The 19,787-nt window shown below is 46.7% G+C and overlaps 1 protein-coding gene across 1 annotated transcript in view; it reads right to left on the reverse strand.

The window, feature by feature from the left end:
- Positions 1 to 19,787, reverse strand: part of Sel1l3 (SEL1L family member 3) — a 97,764-nt gene that overhangs the window by 47,388 nt on the left and 30,589 nt on the right. The window contains 3 exon segments of the mRNA XM_015482008.2: positions 10,668 to 10,808; positions 12,313 to 12,445; positions 14,190 to 14,322. Of these exon segments, the coding sequence (XP_015337494.1) occupies positions 10,668 to 10,808; positions 12,313 to 12,445; positions 14,190 to 14,322 (407 nt within the window).

Genomic DNA, 19,787 nt, shown 5'->3' on the forward strand with positions numbered 1-19,787 from the left:
TGAACCCAGCTTTGCAGGTCGCTAAGGCCTGAATTCTCAGTCAATCTGCTGCATTCACCCCCTGACAGACAGGCAGCAACTTGTCACTGTGAATAGACACATGTCACTCAACTGCCCTGAGCCATGATGCTTCATTTTATAGAATTCTCCCCTAAATCTACAAGCAGACCAGCATCTAAGCCCAAATGAGCAAGTCTGAAGGTCCTATAATGTAACTGTTAGAGTCTTCTAAAATCAATCCACATTAATCAGCCAACAAATATGCCCTTTCTAGGACAGGTAAGGCGCTGTTCCAGATGCCATGTTACAAAGGTAACACAGGATTGCACAGATGTTATGTACGTATAACTTAGGACTTAATTACATGTAAATAATGTCAACCTGAATGTGAAGCTAAATGTCAAGACTAAAATTTCACCTTCCTAAGAACTGTTACATTCAACATTCTTATTTTCTTCATCCTATCCAAAATAAAAGTTATTAAAAAGCAAGTTTCAGAAGGCAGCAAGAGACCCCCCTCTTCTCAGCCCTCCATCAGGGAACAGGCAGAGGTGCCCACATGGGAAGGCTTGACATGGGGTTTATTTCTGGGCAACTCACTTGCAGAGGTCTATGCTCAAAGCAGAGGTCAGAATCAGCAAGGTCCAGGGTGACACTGTGAAAGCTGTTACATTGTTTACGAGCTGGTGCTGGTCCCTGTGGGCAGGGTGGGCTGGCTATCCCTGAGAGGGGACAATGTACCTGCACTGGCAGTCCCTCGAGCTGTGGTGTCTCCCCTCCACCGCTGTGCTTTGTCTCCCTTGATCCCAAGCACCCAGAACATAAAAGGCTGAAAAAAAATTATCTTACTGAACAAACAGTCGACCCATTTCCTACATCTTTTTTTAATAGCTGCTTTTTTCGAGAAAAATCAAACCATGCAGATTTGTATAAAATAAAAACAGAAGTGCCCTCTTCCCCAATCTTTCTTTAACAGTGAAGATAAAAGCTTGGTATGTATGCTTTGAGACATTTCCTTTTAGCATATACAATAATTCATACGTACATTCATTTACATACATTCATATACATTTTCTTTCCCAAAATGGCATATTATGCTATTATGAATTCCAACTCGCAACTTTTTTTAAAAAAACTAACTCTACATTATTATTATACAGTTGTCAGAAGCTCATTTTTTCTAATGTCTCAATAGAACAGTCATCCCGTGCTCGCCACGGGTGACTGCTTCAGGACTTCTGCAGGTACTAAAATTCTTGGGGGCCCAAGTCCCACATACAAAGTGGTCTAGTGTCTGCCTTTAACCTACAACCTCTTCCTGTACGTTTTTAATCATTTTAGGATTACTTATAATGCCTAATACAATGTAATTGCTATGTAAATAGTGGTTACTCTGTATTGTTTAAGGACTAATGACAAGGAAGAAATGTCCGTGTTTATTATTATTCTTTCCTGAGGCCCTTTTTTCCACCCACTCAATGCTGGAGGATAGAACCCAGGGCCTTATGCATACATGTTAGGCAAGTGCTTTGCCACCAAGCTACTTCCCCAGCCTTCTATTCTTATTTTTGTGGGTGCATGGATCAAGCTGCAGATGCCGAACCCACAGGCACAGAGGGGCAACTGTCTTGCATTTGGAGCTGTACCATTTCCCAAGCAGTTGTCTATTTTTAGACTCTTGGGCTGCTTCCAGTGGTCTTGCTCTGAGCAACAGCATGGCGGTGGACATCCTCGTTCGCCTGCGTTCGCCTGTTGGGATATATCTGAATGATAACAGCCTTTCCCATCAGGAGTCTGGGGATTGTTTTGGATTTTCTTTGTGTAGTTGAGGTAGGAATCCCACCCTCCTCGACCATTAGCCGCCTTCTCCTCTGGATTCAATATGCACCGTAGCGTTCAGACAGGGTTGCAGCATAAATTCTACTGCTACTTATTCATATATTTACTTTTAAATATGTTCTCATTTCAGGTGCCCCTCTGTGCACAATCTCAGCAAAGCAGCATTAACATTTTGTTAACGATTCATTCCTGCCTCACCTGCTTTGCCAAATGCCTACCTAAGAAGATGGGTTTTGCCTGAGTACACACAGATCTGAGCTTTGTGGGCTCAGAGGAGGGAAGAGACTCTAAACAAATGAAGCTCCACATAAAACACTTGCCCTGCTGACCCCTGGCTTGGAACTCCAGAAATCATTAACAGGGCTGCCCAGGAACCTGGGATCCCTGGAAAATAAGGAACCAAATCAAATCCTTCACAGCGCTCAGCGAAAAACTTTGCGGACTGAAACATGGGCAGATTGTAAGGGCTCCATTATTTCTTTTGTATATTATAATTCTTAACTCCCCCCAAAATATTGCAATCACTTTTTGTCTGCATAAGAATCTAAACAACTTTCTGCACCAGTGACTATAATAGAAACTAATAATTCTAAGGTAAAATTGCTCATTTCACACATTTGTTAAAGTTTAAGTTCCAACTGTTGCCGAAAATCAAAGCTGTGATGTCTTTGGTGATATTGTGAAACTGGCAATTTTAAAGTCAGTTTAATGAAACTGTTAATTTCACCCATCTGGTTTAGCATATGCATTTTTTTTTTTAGCGGATCTGCAACTAAAACATGCCTTGTTTATAGAGATTAATGGGGGTAACGAAGAAACAAACAAACCACATAGGAGCCATTTCCCCATGCTCTGTCTCCCTGTACTAGAAGCTAAGGAACAAAAGTCACAGCCACCTTGAATTCACCTCTAGTATTTTCCCAGGGGCATAGCATCATTTATTTTGCCTTTTTTTTTTCTTTTTGACAATAATGACATAAGGCCCCCATTTGTGTGCTCATCATTAGAAGAGGCAAGAAGCAAACTATGAGAAGGTGGCCACTTGCCGAGGGCCCCGGTGCTGGAGCCAGCATCTGATTGAGAATTCAGAAGGAGAAAGGCACCCTCGTTTCCTGTGAGAGGGGACAGGGACATCAATAGGAAAGTCATTTTTAGTTTCAAGCTTCCGAAAGGCACACTGCATCCAAAGTAGAAGTTCGAAAGACAGAAAAAAAGGAAAAGGAGAGAATGTCACTAAGCCATTAGAAGGAGTGTTCATCAAGTTTACTGATTGAAACACACAGCGCGTCCCTGGTTTGCATTCTGATTCAGTGAGCCCCAGGGGCTCCCCAAGCTTTAGGGGCTGGTTTATCTCTCTCTCTGGTACCTTTCAGCACTGTGTAAACTTCCTGATCTCAAACGAGTAATCTCCCTCTGTCCCTCTCTCCTTGTCCTCCTTCCTTCCTCCATCTCTCTCTCTCTCCTTCAGGTTATTCTCTGGGTTGGAAAATCAGAGCTCATTCTTTGTGTTGCCCCTCCCCCCACCCCCGTGTATTTTTTAAAAACTAAAAAATTTATGCTTTAAAAAAATAATAAAGATGCTGGTTCTTCAACAAACACAAGTGAAACTGCTCTTAAAAGAAAACAGTGTCCTGGTGTTATTCCACAACATCATTGCATTTTGACCACATCCATGCTTGCATTATAGGGTCTCCAAATAAACACTGCGGTCCTTGGCAAAAACATGAAATGGAAAACAAAGTAGCGTTTTGCTAGTGAAGCCGGTAACTACTGGGCACCTCATGTGGGGACACCTCTTCCCTATATCAGCACTCCAAAGCCTGGGGCAGGAGGCAGCAGTGGCCCCAAAAGAACCAGGCAGATGGTGTCCTCCCTGGGAAAAGAGCCCAGCCTCAGGCCTGGCCTCCTCCCAGAGAACCATTTATTGGCAGATCTTGGACTTCCTGTAGCCACAGGCACCAGCTCCAAGGTACCCAGGAACGAGGGCAGATGTCCCCAGAGACATGCTGTCCATCTCGCCTGTCTTCCTCCCCCATCTCTCCCTGTTTCATGTCATCTGCTTAGAACCCTGGACCCCGCCTGCCTGCCTGCACCTGAGCCTGAGTCCTTCCCGCCTGCTCCCTGTGCTCAGGTCTCCAGCTCCCTCGCCATTGCCTTTCCTGCAACCTCCCTCCAGCCTCGCTTTCCGGGATGTGAGCTGAAAGGGGTTTTGAATTCGAACAGTTCAGTTTTGACAAGAAAGGTGTGACAGGAGAGGGAAAGAAGTAGCCAGCACAACTCTTAAATAATGACGAAGCATGCATACTAAACACGCCTGTACCAGAACTAGAAAAACCCAAAGGCTCGTAGGGCGATTCCTATGCCCTGGCAGGAGCCATTTTACTAGAGAATCAGAAGCTCCCCAGGAAACATCGCACAGGTTGACTGATCCAAACGCCCCTGGAAGTCCTGATCAGGGGTCTCTTTTTGGATGGCACCCCAGAGCCTGGACAGATGAACGTGAGGACAGAGCCGCACAGGAGAATTCCCCGTTCCAAGCTAAGATATCAGGATGCAAAGCACCGGCTCTGGAACCTCAGGGGCCTGAAGGTCTCAGGACCCATCTATATGCACTGCTGCTGGGAGCCCAAGGAGCACAGCCATCTTTAATTCAGAGGCTTGCCAACGCTGGGAGGTGAGGAGCACGTCCTGTTACACCTCAGAGTGGGAGCACCATGGGAACAGCTGTGTTCTCTACCAGGTTGGTACATCAGCTGTCAACCTGTAACGTCTTCCCCTCTGCACCCCTGGCACTTGGCAGAGAGAGCTGTGTGGGGGCTGGCTCTGCTGTTCACTGCAGCTGCCGTGGGGCCTACCTCGGTGCTGGGAGAACCCAAAACATGGCTCCCAGATCGAGTTTGTATGTACCACGGGCTCTTCTACCCCGGACACCTGTCTATCTCAGACACGGATTATAGACAACAGGAAAGCCAAAACCATGAGGGCCACATTTCTGGAATTCTTTTAAAAATGGGTGTGCAAAGATTGGAGAAAGAGTCTGCTACTTTGGTTGACAATGGAAAGCTGGCAGAGCTGGGAAACAGACAGGACAGCAGCTCCCCAAAGGGAACGGGCTCAGGAAAGGTGGAAGAAATGGGGGAAAGGCAGGAAGGAGAGTAGCCCAGTGTGCTCTATCAGTCTGGACTGGAGTTGATTTAGACCTTGAATCTGTGTCTCCTGGAAGGCACATTCTTCATCCTTCAGTGACTCACTGGCCCAGGGAAGACTTTTGGAGCACAGCACACACACTGAGGTTCCCTGTGCCTTGGGGAGTGCACTGCAGCTCCACAGAGGTTTACCGAGGTGAGAGTCTTCGAAAAACCCTAGAAAACCTAGAAACGGTTCCAGATTTGAGGACTCTAAGTTCTAGTGTGGAATCAGACACATCAACCATCATGTGGGAAGATGGTTACTTTAAAGGGATACATACAAAACATCAAGGGGGGCAAGGGCAGAGCAGCTGGGGGCCTGGGAGACAGAGAGAAAACGTGGGGGGGGGGTACCCGAGTTGGGACAGGAAGGCAGCATACCAGGTGAGCAAGCAGAGCCATGGGAGGGTGCGGTGGCTCTCTGAAGAGGATGTGGGCCCAGAGTGCTGTGCAGGGTCCCACGGAAGAAGGATGGATTCCATGAGCTGCTCATGTACGCCCAGCACCTTTGCAGGTGGAGAATTAAAAGGACAACCTGGACACCTCCACCTGCCGTGCTGCCCTCAATGGGTCTGCAGCTGAGGAGGTGACGGCGACACGCAGACTTCAACAGTTCTAGTCGAGGCAGAGTCTCCTCAGGCCCACAGGGGACTTTCCCTCCAGGAAGCTCTTTCATAGACATGAATCACCTCTAAAAGCCTTCCATTCATAATTCCCATGAACCTACTATGAAACTGTTGCACAAAAATGGAAGACACATCACACCTATGAGGATGGAAGACAACAAGTGCTGGTGAGGATGTGGAGAAACCAGAAGCCTGGAAAACCGCTGGAGGGAACAGAAAATGCTGGAACGACTACAGAACAGCACGGAGGCTTCTCAAACAGATTTGCCACACGATGCAGCCCCTCTGCTTCTAGATGCATCCCCCCCAAAAAACTGAGAGCAAAACGTCTTTGAAGAGAGACATTTGTACTCCCCTGTTCAGGGCAGCATTAGTCCCAATAGCCAAGAGGTGGATGCATCCTAGAAGAATGAGTGAACGAAACGTGCCGCATGCCCAGAATGGAACATCGCTGGGTGTGAAAAGCGAAGGGAATTCTGATATGCGATACCATGGGCGAGGACGTTGTGCGAAGTGAAACAAGCCTGCCACTGAAACATAAAAACGGTGCCACTCTACTTACGGGAGCTACGGAACGTTGTTAGACTTATGGGAACAGAGAGTGGGATGGTGGTTTTCAGGGCATGGGGGGGGAGGAATGGTAGAATTCCAGTTTTCAAAGAATCAAAGAATTAGACGCATGGCAAGGCAGTGTGGACACACTTAATGCTACTGCACTGGATTTAAAAAGGTAACTTAAGTGTATTTACCACCATTAAAACTTCAACATGCAACTACCGCCCTCAGGAGCAGAGGTGTAAATACCTGGCGATTCTCCCAGTTTTGGGGGGATCCAGGTATTCTGGGAGCACCTGGGAGGCGCTATCCCTACTGCTCTCGCTGGCTGGGGGGTGGAGGCCATTCTCCATGCTTGTTAATGAAGCTGAAGCCGGGCCACTCCACCCCTGCGGTCCTTTGAAGTATGCTGTTGGCTTACACAGAGAGCAGATGATCCAACTAAAATCACACAGTGTGGGGGGAAATCGCTCTAAGTCTGCCGCGGGCGTGTGTGTAGCAGCCTGGAACTGGAGTGTCGGCCATGTATATGGGGAGATGCTGCCAAGAAAGAGATGATTCCCTCCTAAAGAATCAGAAATAACAGACCATCATCTCCTACCATCCTATCTGTTAAAAAATCCGGGAAGAATAATCTCACAAATTAATTCCCCTGGGGGGATCAAGGGAGCTGATGTTTTCTTTATATTTGGCCTAACTCACTCTAGCTCAAAGCATGGATTTTGTTGCATCTTGGCTCATAGGGGGCACTCAGTCAATACTTCTTTGGTGAATGAATGAATGAAATATTGGGAGTGACTTAAGAGCCCACTTAAATGTTTGTCTTTCTATTCTGCTCCTACAGCAAAAATTCTAGGCACTGCACACCGATGCTCCTGTCTGTTCTCAGAACTTGTCTCAGGTATGAAAATGCAATGTGAATGCATTAGTCTGTTTGGTGTTACTATAACCAAATACCTAAGGAAAGCTAACTTCATAAGGAAAGAGGTTTGGTTTAGTTCAGAGTTCTGGTGGTTCAAGGCATGGTACTGGCATCAGATGGGTTGGAACATGAGAGAGAGGGATAGCACATCACCAACAGGAAGCCAGAGAATGGGTCAGGAGTTAGACTTACTCGTAACTTACTTTCTCAAGAGCTCAGGGGTCCCATGGCAATGACCTTAATACCTTCCAAGGTCAGTCCCTGCAATGACCTTAGGACCTCTGACTGGGCCCCACCTCTTAAAGCTTTCCTCATCTCCCACAAGGCCATGCTAGAAACCAGGCTTCTGACACATGCACCTTAGAGGACAAACCACATTCCAACTATGGCAAAAGGATGTTCTAGTAAAGTCTATTAATCAGCAGGACAGGACAGGTCAGGACAGCAGCAGAGAACAGGACCTAAACTAGAGTGGTCTGAGGCAGGCCAGGGCCAGCCCGACACTATGCCCTTGGAAGGAAGGATCTTTGAGAGACCAGGAGCAGACGGTCATGCCTGTCTTACTATTATTCTTTTATAAAATGTATGTTAAAAATGTAAACCCATTTTTACCCTCAACTTGTAAAATCAGATTTTCTACCTATTTTTCAGTCTTGTTAGGAAGCTGGGTACAATGTATGACACCAATCTCTCCTGGGTTAGCTGGAAGATGCTCTTATAGCCCCAAGCAGTGTCACTGTGCTAGTGAGAGAGATGAATGAGAAGGAGCGTGGGCCTGGCCTCTGCAGGAGGCACCCCAGTCCTTCCAACGTGACCCAGAAAGGCAGGCACTGAGGGAAGAATGGGGCCTCCTCCGCTCCCCTGCCCCCTGCTCCCAGGCCACCAGGGCAAGGCTGAGACAAGCCGGTGGCTGCACGGCCCAGGGAGGCGGAGGCCTTGGCAGGGGAGGGAGACACAGCAGGGCCAGGGGGTATGGACACTCCTTGATGCTATTCTAATTTGGCCCCAGAAGCACCTAACGGGTCTGGCACACACGGTGGATCCTACAGTGGTCACCCAGCATCGGGGCTCCAAAGCCAAACCCAGCCTGACTGGATGCAGCACCTACATCAGGAAGTCTTGTGGCTAGAGAGCTCCGGATTTGAGTTTTTACCCAGATTCCATATCCAGGCCTCCATGGAGAATAAAATAGCCCTCACTTCTCATAAACAAAACTTTGAGCTGTAAAAAAATTAATGTGAAAACATTTTTATCGAGAGTATTTTCTTTAAAAAGAATGTATTGTGAAAATGATTCACTCCCATTCCCAACAAGCAACACTATATTTAAAAATGATCAGAAATCTCATAAAAACAATTTGGAGGTGGATGTGGTCATAGCTCATTTAGCTTCAATTAGTCAACGTTCAACAAGCACCTCGACTCCCGTGGGTCTGTCTTGGGGAAAGAGCAGGGGCAGCCCATCCAGGCGACCAGGAAAACCTGGACTCACCTCTGCCCAGTGACCATAGCAATGACACTGACACTGCGGTTCTCAGCCAGAGGTGCTTTGGCCTCCTTGGGGGCATCTGGATTTGGCAATGTCTGGGGACACTTTTGGAGATGAGGGGATGATGGGGGAAACCCTATGGAAGCCAGAAACACAGCTGCATACCCTACAATGCACACGAGAGGCCCCCAGACAAAGAATCCTCTGGTGCAAAATGTCTAGTCGGTAGCACTGAGTTTGAGAAGCGCTGCCTCTGAGGGGCCTCCTGTGTGCTGGGACTGTCCCCAGCATTTTAGTCAGATATCAACTCACTGAACCCAACACCAGGAGACACAGGCTACTACCACCCATTTTGCAGATGATGACACTGAGATTCAGAGAAATTAAGTACCTTGCCAAGAGCACACGATTAGTGAGTATTGGAACCATGGCTGGAGGCCACGCTGTCACAGGATGTAACACAGCCTCTCAGCTCCTTGTCCTCCCTGCCCACATCCCTGCAGCCGTAGATCCTTGGGGGCCGCTCTCTTCAGGTCCTTTAGCTCTGTCTCCGTCACTCTGTCCCACCCAAGCCTGCGTCCTCTCTTCCTGGACCACGGCCATCCTCTCCCCACTTCTGGCCCACACTCCTCTAGCTCACCTCTCTCTCCCCCACTGCCACCAGAGTGACCTCTAAAAGCCCCATCTGATACATCTGCCCACTGCTTGAACACCTCTGGTCACCTACCAGGAAAAGCCAAAACCCTTCAGGCTGGTGTCCCTCTCCAGGGCTCCTTGGGCCTCCCCAGCCCTTCCTGCTGTGTTCAACTTGCTGTGCTGCCCTCCCCTCTCTGCTGTCTTTGGTCTCCAACACCCACTCCGGAAGACACCTATGACCTTTCAAGAATCAGTCCCAAGGTCGCCTTCTCCAGGAAGCCTTCCTGGGATACCTGGGCCCTCCTGGGTAGAAATGACCACTCCCTTCTTTGTGCCTTTATTAACATGTGTTATACTTTCCCTTTGCTTTCAAGTCTGTCCCTCGAGGGCGGGGACCTTGTGTCATTTCACTTATCTCTGAAGGTGGCCAAGTAACCAGGGAGTCGCTCAGTAAGTCTTGAAAGAATGAAATAAAAATCCCTTACAGCTCAAAATTTTCCAGGACAGCAGAGTTGATATCTGCAAAGAAAAACTATGCCACTGGACACGGTCATTCTTAGGAGGCTGGTTTCTAGATCACCTTCACTCAGGAACATCTTGGTGACCCCTTACCACCAGGACAGTTACCCTTCACCCTTGGTCTCCCCTTCCCCTGGCTGAGCCTCTCAAGCTTCATCTCCTCTTCCTAACAGCCACCGTTTTAAGTTCCCTTGTGACCCTACAGTGTGTGTTTAATTAACTGAGCAAACCAAAATAGCTATGGGCCTAAAGAGAACCTTTGCAGCATTTAGAAAGGATTTGTAAATTCCTAAGATGATGCTTAAAGTGTAGTTCAAATCAGAAGTCCCAAATCTAAATGCCTAAGGGCCCAGGCAGTCAGACCCCTGAATGTAGGAGGCAGGAGGGGAGAAATAGAGAAAAGGGGCCCAGGATGGTCCGACCAGGCCCTGGCCACGCCCCACCTCCAGGATCATGGCCTATAGGAGTGAAGGGTGAGGATTACCAGATCTTTGAATGTTTCCATAAAAAGCTAGAAATGTGCATTTTTTTCCTACAAGTTTTTAGATACTGATAATCAATTTTTTTTTTTTTTTTAATCCGCAAAAAGGTACTTTGCAAACTAACTCCATGTGGGAGCCGGCTCCAGCCGCCGGCTGTGTGCATTTGTGGCCTTGGCTTTAAAGAATTGCTCAGGCAATTCCTAAATTTAAGTTTTTGTGTGTGGAGTTGGAAATATGCACAGATATATTGAGAGTTGTGGACGTACAAGGGCAGAATTTAAATTTGAAATTAAACTAGAACACTAGGGTTAAAAATAACATTGAGGCATAAATCACCAAAGAGGTTGAGAGAAACAGAAAAACAGGGAGCCTCTCTAGCCAGCAGCCCAAACTCAGGCAAAAGCTCCATTACCGGCCAACAAATTCATCTCCAGCAAGGCCTGGAACAAGCTGGGGTGCTTGTCTTTTAGCTCCTTCTCCCAGGGGAAGGCTCTGCACATCGAGGGTCTCCCGTACCGGCGCCTGAGGTCCAGGTAGGAGTTGTGGAGGTCACCTGCAACAGAAGCACAAGAGACCACACCCGTCAGAGAGGCCAAGCCTTCGCCCTCTAAGACCTGGGAGCCAGGAATAAGAGGTCAGACCTAACATTCCCGGATGTTGGCTGGGTCCTTTAGGGATTTGAAATTGGACACGCTTCCTTTGCTTAGGGTCAATATTCAGAGCTGAGTCCAAGGGAAACGTGCCAGAGCCGCTGATGGCTGTTGAATAATTCTACGGAATGAGCAGCTGGCCTCTGGCTGGGCCCCCGGAGGCCAATATCTAGGCCATTTTTGTTGGCGTATGAGTTGGAGAGCAAAGCCCAAGGACCCTCCCCCCCGCCCCGCCCGGGAGGTGAGGCAGTTGAAGAGGTTAAGAAAACCTCCCTAATGCCACCCAACAGACAGGCACGACAGTCTGGCTGTCCGACTCACAGTATCTCTCCTGATATCACGGAAGTTGCCCAGATCAGTTTCTCTCCTGTTTGCCACATTACCAGGCCCCTGGATCTCGCCTCTCTGCTGACCGCGTCACATTTTCTAGACAGCTGAGCGGTGAGCCCAGCTGTGGGGCCAGAAGAGCCTCTTCCTGAATGGAGCTGCAGTTCTACCCTTGCACACTTACCTGTGGGTGTCCCTAAGCCTGTGTAAACTCAAGGGGACTAGGGGACTGGGCTGTGATGGACACATGTGACCCTCCACCCCCAGGGCCTGGAATGGGATATTCTGCTCTAGGGATGGTGAGACACGTAGGCAGGACTGAAATACTCAATTCCTGTTTGCTGATGGCAGAGACTCACAGGAATTTCTCTTCCAGAAGGAACATATGTGACTAACTCTAGTGCCACCATATCGAACAGGAAGATCTACAGCACAGAGAAACGTGTCAGTGCCAAATCCAAGCTGGAACACTAGAGACAGGACTGGACCACGTTTTGTGACTGATCAGCATCCCGGGTGAGTGGAGGGGGTCTGTGCACATATGACCACGCACGAAAGCTGTCTATTTCAAATTCATTCCTTCTGTCGAAAATTTCCCATATTACCCGGAGTTAGTTGTAAGGATTTAAAAAAAAATAATAATAAAACAGAGCCCCAAACAACAAAGTCAATGTTCAAATATATGAAAGCTATTATTCAGATATTAATAGCCTAAGACAAAAGTGCACTGATGAGAAAACATTTCTAATGGTTAATTTATTTTCCAATTCGTTCTTATTTTTTTCAGCCTGGTATCATGGGTAGGGATAATGCCACACAAGGCTCAAAACACTCTCATTTGTATTCTTAAATAAGATTAGGTGTGGAGGCAGCTGTGAGCCATGCTTTGGTCTTTCTGGAATCCAGGTCGAATGCAGACTCTCACCCTCCTCCCTCTATGGAGGCTCAAATGTGCACTTGTCCCCACTGGTATTGGAGCCAAGTCATACGTGCTGTATTTTAGCCCCGTCCGGGAGAAGCTCCCTGTGTTAATCCAAATGCACAAAGCTTAAGGCAGCCCTCCTGACCCTCAGTACTCACATGCCTCTTCTCTGTCACCCCCGGACTGTGCGGCAGATGTATACACAGATACGATTTCTTGAACCTCGGCACACCGTTCATAATATAACTTGATTTGTTCAGCAAGTTGCTTCTCGAGGAGGGGATTAAAGATCTAAGAGAAGGCAAGAAAACCAAATGAACAGCCATTGTCATCAAATACTCATTGACCGAGGTCCGTGAGGATGTGTTCAGGCTGACTTCATCTCCCATTGACGCCACCGGCCGGCTTGCTTGTGCAGTATCCTCAACTCTGGATTTGTAAACCAAGGTTCTTAGTATTAGTTCAAGGCCATGCCAGTTCTGGCTTCTTTGGGGCTCATGTTTCCCACTGCAGAGCTTTTTAAATGTAGGGTTTCCTAGAGACCAGGCTCCGCCCCCTTCCCCCCAACCTGTAGCCTAGAACACCCCATTTCTCCCCACCTGCAATTCTCACCTAGGGCTGTGGGTTCTACCCATGCCATGCCAGCTGCCTGGGACCCCCTCTCTCATCTCCTGCATGGCTCAGCCTCCAAGAGCTGGATGCAAGTCTGTGTCATGGGGACAGGCTTCCCTGCCAGCCCTCCCCACCACGGTCACTGGTGGGCAGAGGCACAGCCCCTGCCTCAGGGCGCCCAGAGCTGTCCTCACAATGAATGAAACCAGTCTTGAGTTCTTTTAGGACTTACCAATCCAAGCTCCAGAAAGGAAGCTTGTCAGGATCGGGCGACTTACCTGAACTCAGTGTGTTTCAAAAACGCAGGTTTGGACCCAGTCGAGGGCCATAAAATGATGTTAGTGCTTTGTAACCAGTCGTTGGATAGTGTTTTGTTTTTATAAAGTAAAATACAAAATATCAGAGTACATTGAACAGAGCAAGGGTAAGAACCCTTAGTCGAATTTTTGTCTCAGTTTTGTGTGTGAATATATATACTCTCTTATGTATGTGGTATTAATGATACCAAATCAACTACCTTCAAAAACAATTGAAAGCTGCTCTCTGAATCCCCCTTGCTTGCCGTAGTACTCAGCCCAGAGCCTGTTACATCACAGGTAGGCAGTATTTATTGTACAGTGAATAAACAAATTTCCCTTCTTCATTTTCATAGAGATCCCTCAATAGCAGCTCTGTGACATACCCATGGGCGGTACGGCTTTCCATTTTCCTAATTAGGATCTTGTCTAGTGAGTCCTGCTTTCTCCAGAACAAACTCTCTGCAGGCAAGGGACGGAGAGAATGTTCCTCTCTCAGGTATCACGTGGGGCTCCTGATCTCTTCCACACTGCCAAGACGCTAACTGTTATGAGGGCTCTGCATAGGAAGCCCTTGATCCTCAGCCCAGCTGGGGGTCTCCTTTGTGGTGGGTTTGGATGTGAGAGCCTGGTGCAGGAGACTCCACTGGGAATGCAAAGCCCTCTTCCCTCTGTACAACCAGAGCCAACAGCCCCTGGACCCCCCACAAGCCCACGCCTGTGCTTCTGCAGAGAGCAACTCGTGGTACCAGGATTTTAATTTGCTGGAGCCTCTCGTCTTCTGATACTTTAAATAATAGCGTGTAAGAGAAGCTTTACCAAATAACTAAGAATCTCTCCTTTCATTAGCTTAATCACTGGATAGGCAACAGCCTGATAAAAATCTACTCTATAATTAAGCTAGTAGTTATTAAAACAGAGGAAGTAAATGGTTTCCATTTTATGAGTGCTAAATGAACCAAACATTAACAGAAATCTATTATCGCATTGGCTGGGCGGGGGGGGGACCTAATATTAATTATGCTTGATGTCCAGCTGGGGTAAATCTTTTGTTTACACTGGGTCCTGTGTTCCTGAAGGCACACCTACTACCCAGCCCACTGCAAACTTCTAGGTGCGGGGCTCACCTGTGCTGGCTGCAGACTGTGGAGGCGATAGTACTTCAGGGGTCCAAAGAATCCTTCGATGCCAGCCACGTACCTGCTCCCTCCAATAATGAAGTACCCAGCTGTGTCATTGTAATGGAAATCCTCTCGGAAGCTGGAGAAGAACAGAAAGGACTGAGAGAGCCCTGGACAGGAACCAGGTTATTTAAAGAGACTTTCATTGACCCTCCTTAACTTAACCCAAATTGCCACAAGCCTGTCACTTCCGGTTTCAGCAGACAAGACCACCTGGGGTCAGGAAGGCTTGGGCTACATCCCAGTTCTGCTACTTACCAGGTATGTGACTGGTCCAGTCACCTAACCTCTCTGAGACTGTTTTCTTTTATAAAATGATAGTGCCTGATCTATTGGATTGTCAGATTAGGTAAAGATGTCAGTGTCTACCAGAGTGCCCCACCTGCGGTACAGTACATGACTGTTGGTATTGGCGATATGGTTTGCAATCAATGGAATTATTTGAAATTGTTGCTCTTAATTGGAAATATTTTGCTCTGCCAGGGGGGAGAAACTTATGGAATAAATAGAAGCTGGTTGTGTGGGAAAGGTAAAGTGCAGACATTGATGAGCATAGAAGCAAAACTGGGTTAGGAGGAGGAGGAGGCCACGGCAAGGTCAAAGGCTTGGCCAAGGACAAGAATTCAGCCCAGGTGATGTGTTACAGGTCCGCCTTGCCCTGAAGGGTCTGAAGCATCAGAGACACAATGAAGGAAGACATGGGTGGCAACATTGCTTATATTGCTCATACTGGGAAACCCCAGGTGTCCATCACTGGCCCTTCCAACCAGGGAGCTTTATTTACAATGCAGCTTACAAAAGGTACAAGAGGACCTGAGAGATCTCCAAAATACACTGAGGGGGAAAAAAGTGTAGAACACAGTGTGGTATGTACCTACAAAAGAGAGTAGATTTTTTTTTTTTAATTTGTATTAAATCTGTACTTGTAGACAAGAAACCATTAAAAGTCTATGAGGAGAGGGGGTGGGGTGTATGGGAGCAAGACATTTAACTGTATTTTCATATAAATGTTAGGTTTTTTTTTTTTGTTTTGTTTTAATGTCCTTAACCATTTGACATTTAACTGTATTTTCATATAAATATTAGGGTTTTTTTGTTTGTTTTAATGTCCTTAACCATTTGCATTTATTACCTATTTGACAATTAAAGCAGGAATGATAGGCCGAGGTGTGACCGGAGCATATGTGAACCGTGGGGGTGGGATGAGAGTCAAGAGAGGACAGGGCCAAGGAGCACAGAGGGCAGGTGTGGGCACCAGGGAGACAGCAGAATGCCAGGCAGACTGCCAGGAGCCAGGGAGCAGAGGACTGGGCCACAGCGCCAGCTACCCACAGAGGGATCAAGAAGCCGGCCACCCAGGGTCATTCCAGGACAGGAGATGGACTGCCTGCCTCTCAGCAAAGAAGCAACTCCTAGCAGGTGCATCTGGCTGGAGAGGAAGCAGGATGGGGTGAAGCAACCGGCGAGCTCCCCAGACATCCACTGACAACAGCAGGAGCCAGCTCTCGGAAATTAATTAGCTTTATGCAAACACAACCCAAATGGAAAAGAAGGGCTTTATCTCCTGGTATTTGTCCTTTTGGAATCTCGGCCTTGAAGGACTGTGAGGAGATGAAGGTCTCTTTCCCCTTTTTTCAGGAGAGAACACGAAGTTATCAACTCTGAGACTGGGAATTGACCCTGTTTTCCAAGACCTTGGTAAGACTTGAATATTTCAACAGTTCCCGTGAGACTACACCCGGCACTCGACAGCTGGAAGCAATGTTTCTTGAAGTTTTCTAAGTGACCTCTATTTCACCAACTCACAAGCCTACCTGAGGTCCCCACTCCTGTCAAACCTACCAACTAATGCCCACGACAGCTGGATGCTCCCTTACTAGACACCATTCTCCGGAGCCTTCATGTTTTAAAAATGGGAATAGTAGTAATACCTACCTATGTGGTTGTTGTGAGGGATGAATGAACTACAGGTTGCATGTCCCTTACCCAGAATTCTTGGGAATGAAAATGTTTCAGATTTTGGAGTTTTTTGGGTTTTGGAATAATTACATAGACTATACCAGTTAAGCATCCTTCACCTGAAAATCTAAAATGCAAAATGGTCTCACAGAGGAAATTTTTTTGAGCATCTAAAATGTTAAAAAATCTGGTGTGATGCTTTTTGATGCATTTTGGGTTTCTGATGTTCAGATTAGGAGGAATTTGCTCAACCTTGAATACAGGAACAAAACATTTAGAACAGTGAACATAGCAGGCACCCACACTACCAGCCACAGTTATTACAGTTGACCTTGTCCTCTGCTAGACTTCTGCTCCTTTTGAGCTGCATTTTTAGTACGAAATGTGGACTCTCAAGCCAGTCAATGGCAAATCTGTGGTCCTAATCATTTACTATTGACTTCAATCTGGTATCCAATAAAACAGGAGCGAAGAAGAAAGGGTGGTTCCTTTTATTAAAACTAAGTTGAATGTTTTGGTAGAGTCTGTAGATAGGGGTTACACAAAGCTTGGTGAAAGAAGCGGAAGAACTGAGAAGGGTTTGCGTCTCATTATTTCACAAGTATCTGTTTCTTTTCATTTGGAAGAAATAGATATTAGGCATTGTCTATGCCAAAAAGACTCACAATTTTCCGGTCAAAGGAAAGGCCCTATTTAGAAAAATAAGCAAAAGAACACACACTTATTTAGTACTCCCCCAGTATCTATGGGGGACACATTCAACAATTTCTAGTAAATGACTGAAACCTCGGATAGTACGGAAATGTATATATGCTGTGTTATTGCCCTCACATCCTATATACCTAGGATGAAGTTCCATTTATAAGTTAGACACTACAAAAGATTAATAATAAATGATAAAATAAGTACAGTAACATATACTTTTGTAATAGAAGTCATGTGAATGTGGTCACTCCCTCTCAAAATACCTTACTTCTGTATTTATGTTACCTACCTTTCTTGTGATGATGTAAAATGATATTTAAAGGAAGCACTTTATGCCTTCTCTTTGGCATTTCTGAATTGCGAATATCACTACTGTTGTGTTCTGGGGCCCTTATTAAGTAAAATAGGTGTTAACTTGAACACAAGCACTTCAATACCTTGACAGTTTATCTGAAAACCAAATACTAGGTGGGTAGCATATACCCATGGAAACATGGACAAAGGGGTAATTTATGTCCTAGGAGGGACAAAGCAGGAATTCATCATGCAACTCAGAATGGCATGCAACTTATAACTTATAAAATGTTTATTTCTGCATTTTCCACTTAATATTTTAACTGACTACAGTTGATTATGGGTAAATGAAACATGGGAAGCAAAATCTTGGATAAGGGAGGCTACCGCATTTTTTTTTAGACTAACATGTTTATGGTAACAATCCTTTTATGGATCTTTGCTTTAACTGAGTTTTTCAACTAATAAAGAATTACTTGGTCATTGTGGCACTGGAATGTAATTCTTAAATTGTCATTATTATCAACCATCAGGAGATCTGTCTGGCTTGGTCTCCATCTACATCCCTATATTGATGTTTCCACATCTTTCTCCTCTGAAATTCTCAGTGTCTGCACAAAGATTGCAAGAGATTTCTTGTACTGTGCATTGTTTGATGGTCATCAATTTCACTGACATAATAGCTGAGCTAGACTGTTCCAAAGCCCAAACCAGTCTCTTTCGAAAACTTCAGACATGCTGGCAAACTATCTTCACTCTTATCTGGACACTGAGTGCCCTGGTTTATTACTGCGGAGGACCAGTGGCCTGAAAGAATTGCTGATATTGTTAGATGGGCCTCACTCAGAGGCAGGAAAGAGATGGGCTAGAGGGTTCTTGGGTAGGGGAACTTGGAGCGTTGAAGTAGCTGTCCTCTCACCCCTGAGAGTAATTCTCATCTGAAGTATCACTTCCCAAGTACCCTGTCTAAATTCTGACCCCCTCGTTATCCTCTCAGCTAGCCCTATTTGTTTCCTTCCAAGCATCCACTACAACTTGTACTTTTAAATTAATTTGTAAACTTATTTATTTAATCTCACTCTCCCCTGCTAGATTTCCTTTAGCTCCCTGAAGGCAGGGACTCTGTTCTTTTTGTTTATTGTTGCATTTCCAGAACTGAGCACTGTGTCTGGCACATAGTATATGCTCAGTAAATCTGTGTTGAATGAAGGAAACACTCCAGAGGCCTGAGGCCGTTGCCTGTCACCCAGTGTCATGATGGCCCTCATCCAAATTGTACTCCTGAGCGCTTCATCCATAGTCTTCCTACACCACCTTCATGTGACAATAGCCAGCATTGTTTACGTCACAAGGACGAACGGAAGGGCTAAAGGTCTTCCTCAGAACACCTGTGGGCAGGAAGCTGAGCTATCTCATCTTCTGTCCAGGCCCTGGCCAACCCTGAAAGCAAGTTTTCCCGCAAGGACAAGATCCCCGACATATAACCAGAGGAACCCCAGGAGAGACATGCATGTCCTGGGGGCCTGCTCCCCTCCAGCTGCTCTGGACACCCGGGGGCACAATCAGGGCTGAGGAGGTAGAGGTGTAGCCTGCTCAGGTCTGGACACTGCTAGTATTACAATGTCAGGGTTAGTTTGATGCTTTAACTGGGATGTTGCCCTGTCGTGCACTGAAAACCAGTCCTGATCCCTGTAATCCTTCATGATCAGATTGGCCCTTTACTTAAAATTTTGATATTTGGTTCATTATGGCTTCTTGGTTTTCATTCTGATTTTTTAAAAAATAATGTATTAAAGGGTTGTTTTGCCATGATAACTGTCGAATTACATTGTGATCCTCCTCAAAGTCTGAAGTCCTGTACCTTACTTGGCAATAGGGTCATTGCAGATGCAACTAGTTCAAATGAGGTCATGCTGGACGCGGGTGGCCCCTGATCCTTTCGACTGGTATCTATTGAAGGGGAACATTTGGACATAGACATGCGCATGGGGAGAGCACCATGTGAAGGCTGGCGTTACACTGCTGCAAGCCGAGGAGCTACCAGAAGCTGGGAGAACGGTCTAGAGCAGATTGCTCCCTCGCACCTTTGGGGGGGACGTGGCCTCACTGCACACCTGTGATTGGACCTCCAGCCTCTGCAGCTGAGAAGACAAAGCTCTGCTGTTAAACCTGCTCCCTCTGGGCACCTGGCTCTGAAGGCCTTGGTGCTGAGCGCTTAGGGACTCCCTACCACTCTATGCTCCAGGCTCATCCCTCACCAGCCTCACCCTGGCCCAGCCCAGATCACACCTTGATCTGTCTATGTTTCACCCACGTCCACCTCCACATTTCTGGGATTTGGGAGGAAAGAAAGTCTTCCATGGAAAATGAAAAGGAACCTGTGAAATTCAAGCGGTTTCCTACAGCTGGAGTGGGTGATGGGGGGAAAGAGGCTGGTATTTTAGATTTCACACCCTGAAACAGAACCCCTGAACTTCTAGGATCTTCTTCACAGAACGTTGCACTAGGAGAGATTCCCAAAGGAGCTACAGAACCTCAGTTCCTCCAGAGAGAACCCTCCTGTCCTGTCTATTCTTACACTCACCA

Source organism: Marmota marmota, unplaced genomic scaffold (assembly GCF_001458135.2).
Source record: "Marmota marmota marmota unplaced genomic scaffold, marMar, whole genome shotgun sequence".
Lineage (NCBI taxonomy): Eukaryota > Metazoa > Chordata > Mammalia > Rodentia > Sciuridae > Marmota > Marmota marmota.